The 3,464-nt window shown below is 38.5% G+C and overlaps 1 protein-coding gene across 4 annotated transcripts in view; it reads left to right on the forward strand.

Moving 5' to 3' along the window:
• Nucleotides 1–2,519: 2,519 nt before the first annotated feature.
• ATE1 (arginyltransferase 1) overlaps nt 2,520–3,464 on the forward strand; it is a gene marked incomplete at its 5' end in the record, with an annotated part of 145,529 nt that continues 144,584 nt past the window's right edge. For all 4 annotated transcript variants that reach the window (XM_014586092.1, XM_014586094.1, XM_014586095.1 and 1 more), the window contains 1 exon segment: nt 2,520–2,583. In XM_014586092.1, coding sequence (XP_014441578.1) covers nt 2,520–2,583 — 64 coding nt within the window.

Genomic DNA, 3,464 nt, shown 5'->3' on the forward strand with positions numbered 1-3,464 from the left:
GGGGGCCGCGGGCTCGGGGTCTCGGCGAGGAGGACCCCGCTCGAGGGACGCGGGGTGGCGCAGCCCCTGTGCCCCGGGCGGACGCGGAAGGGGGCACCCTCGCGAGGGCCGCGGCTGTCGGAATTGAAGTCGCACCTCAAGTCCGAGTCTGCAGGGAAGCTGCTCGGTGCCTGTTCGGGGACACTTCCGCGGAGGCTGGGACACACCAGATCGTGCTCGCCGCGCCTAAGTCCGGAAGCGTGTCGGTCAGTGGGAGACCGGCTAATACATGGCGGCGTGCTGCCGGGGAGTACTGCGTGTGGGCGTCTCACAGCTGAGGCTGACCTGTAGGGGCAGAGGTGGCAGCGTCCCCGGCCGTGAGTGCCAGACGTGGGGTGCAGGACAGTCGGATGTGTGGTGCTGTTTGTGTAGAAAGAGGTGTAAGTGCACATACTTGTGCACAACCCTATATGGACAAAACCTCGCCGTAAGAAGACTCAAGATACTGCTGACTCTGATCACTGCCAGCCTGGGGGCCTGTTTTCCTTGATCTGTGTGAAATTTTTACCAGTCTTAAATGCTCTGTCATTTCTCCACCCGCCTTGACGATGACAATAAAGCCAACCCACAGTTTGTTCCGTTTTGTTTTTTCCATCATGATTCATTTTTGGTCTGGGAAAGATATGTTGTTTGTAAACACAACATCGTGTTTGCGTTCTGCTGTGTCATGCGTTGGCAAGTACACAGTAGAATCCATTATTTTAATAGCATCATCAAGTATTGTGGAAAATGGGATTTCCACGAAGATACAAATTTAGTTATTTTCCATTGGAAAAATATATATGTGGGGATTGATTTGGTTGATTATGGTCTGTCTGTTGAGTCATTCATTAAAAGTGTTTATTATGTGCGTATTATGGGCAACGGAATTGCGTAGACAGTTATTAAATCATTAGAAGTGATATGAATACCACCTAAGTGGAAAAATACTCATAGTGTAGGATTAAAAGGAGAAAACAAATAGTTTGCAAATAGATCATGCAACGTGATTACAGTTCTGAGAAGAAAAAGGCCCAGGAGAAGGGTGTCAAATAGTGACAGCTGCATTACTAACAGAGTCCTTACTTTAAAAAATTTTTTCCATTATACCTGTGATAATCAGTATTAAATGTGTTTAAAATTAATGTTTAGTAGGTCCTTAGTTATTTTTTCAATAATGTTAGCAAGAGAAACATTAATGTAGTGGTTGATGCAAGTGTCCCATTTCAAGTTTTGTCAAGTAAACCTTTCATCTAGAGAAGTTAACTATGGATTACTATAATTTTAATTTTCATAGTCTTTAGTACACCCACCTAATTGGATATGTGAATTTGTTTTTGTTTTTGTTTTTGTTTTTTTTAAGAGAGATTTTGCTATTGAGTACATGCACTCACTGGATAGAAAGAGAGACAGAAAGTGAGCAATCACCGTCCAGAGCATATAGCCATGCTGCAATCCCTTCTACTCCATTCTCGTCTCAGAATTTTGAGCATACATGCACACGCTCCTGGCGTGATTTTCAAGCTGCTGAGTCTGGGACTTGAACCGTAGTCGACCATGTGGGAGTCCAGCGATATAACCATTATGCCACCTGCTAGTCACAGGGTAGGTGAGTTTTATCATTCCTGAATTACAGATGATGTAATTGGGGTTGGTAGAGTAACTTATTGCTATCAGTGAGTACCTGCCAGTATCTGAACATTTCTGTTGGACTCTTGGCTTTCTTCATCCTGCTTTGTCAAGCTAGTCTCTATCTTCACATTTCTTTGATACAATTTACTGTTTATGAAAGGGAAAAATTCATTTCTTTTTGGCAGTAGTTCAGATAAATTTTTAATGTTTTCTTATAACTATTGTAGTTTTAGAAATAGTTGTATAATAACTCCATCATCTTGATAATATCATAGTCCTTGTCATCATCTTTCTATTTCTTGGCATTTGGATTACTTTTTAAATTTAAAAGGAATATTGTTGTATACTTTGATTCTATTTTTCATATTCAAGACTTTGCTCTAAACATATGTGTGTGTGTGTGTGTGTGTGTGTGTGTGTGTATGGGTCATTGGGTCTTCTCTTCTATGCATAGAAAAATACATCATGACTATTCTGACAGACCAATAAATCAGGAGAACTAATATGGATAAGATTTTTTGCTTTCTAATTTTTGTGAAGAGATCAACATATTAAACTGGGGATATTATTAAAATTTGAAAGTTTGTTGCAGTGTTATTGCAATAAGGACCTAAACTTATGTCACAGAGTACTGACTAATCTACAATGAAATGTAATCACTTTGAAATATTGTGTTTGGCTTTTAAATGAAATCCATCTTACATTTTATTTGTGTTTTATATTTTGTTAGACTAAAGTGTGAACACTCTCTACTTTGAGTGTTCTCTAGAATTTTAGCTTTTGCTTTTATATTGTTAAAAATAATGCTTAGAATTTAAAAAAGAAAATGTTTCAATCTGCTGTAATTAATCACTATGTATTTTTTTCAGGCATGTGGGCACATTCCATGACAGTACAGGATTATCAGGATCTGATAGACAGAGGATGGCGAAGGTAAAATCCTTAACACAAAGACACTTTCTGCTGTTACTCAGGTTCTTTCTATGATTGAAAGATAGGGTTTGCCTTTCAAATGTTTTCCTATGGTTGGAAAGAAGTTTAAAACCATTTTATTATATTCTTTTGTGTGGTAAATTTTTTGTTTGTAAGTCAGAGAAACAGAAATGAAGAGAGTGGTTATGCCACGTCCCTTCTTTTTGCATTTCTTCATCCCATTGGCAGTTGGGGCAGGCATACACATGCACCCATTCCCAGACTGTTTATCAAGCATCCAGGGCTAGGATTTAAACTGAGGTCAGCCATATGTGATCTGACTCCCTTATTCCCTAGGACCAACCTTTGTATAGCAATTTTTGTCCTTTTACTTTATTTTATTTTTATAAAGTTATTTATTTAATTTCATTTATTCATTCATTTATTTTAATGAGACCAGAGACACAAAGAGAGAAAGAGAAAGCAAGCTATCAGGTCCGGGACTTGAACTGTGGTTGGCCATGGGGAATGTCTAGTGCCTTAACCACCACATCACCTGCTGACCCCTGTCCTTTCACTGTAAAGTAAAATTTTTTTTATGAACATTTCATTTATACACAAAAGCAGAGAGTACATTATAATGGACTTTTCATGTATCTGTTATTAAACTTAAGCTCCTATTAATATTCTGTCAATCTTGTTTCATTGATTCTCCATACTTTCCCTCCTCTCTCCTTCTAAAGCACTTTACGGTAGATTACATCTGTAAATTATTATTACACATTATCATAATAATAAATTTATCTCTCTGAGAGGCAAGGATTCTTTTTTCATTTTTATCACATCCATAATACCATTATCAAACTTTACAAAATAAATGTAATTCTTTTGGCTCTCCATGG

The sequence above is a fragment of the Tupaia chinensis genome, unplaced genomic scaffold, assembly GCF_000334495.1.
Source record: "Tupaia chinensis unplaced genomic scaffold, TupChi_1.0 Scaffold000113_1, whole genome shotgun sequence".
Taxonomy (NCBI): domain Eukaryota; kingdom Metazoa; phylum Chordata; class Mammalia; order Scandentia; family Tupaiidae; genus Tupaia; species Tupaia belangeri.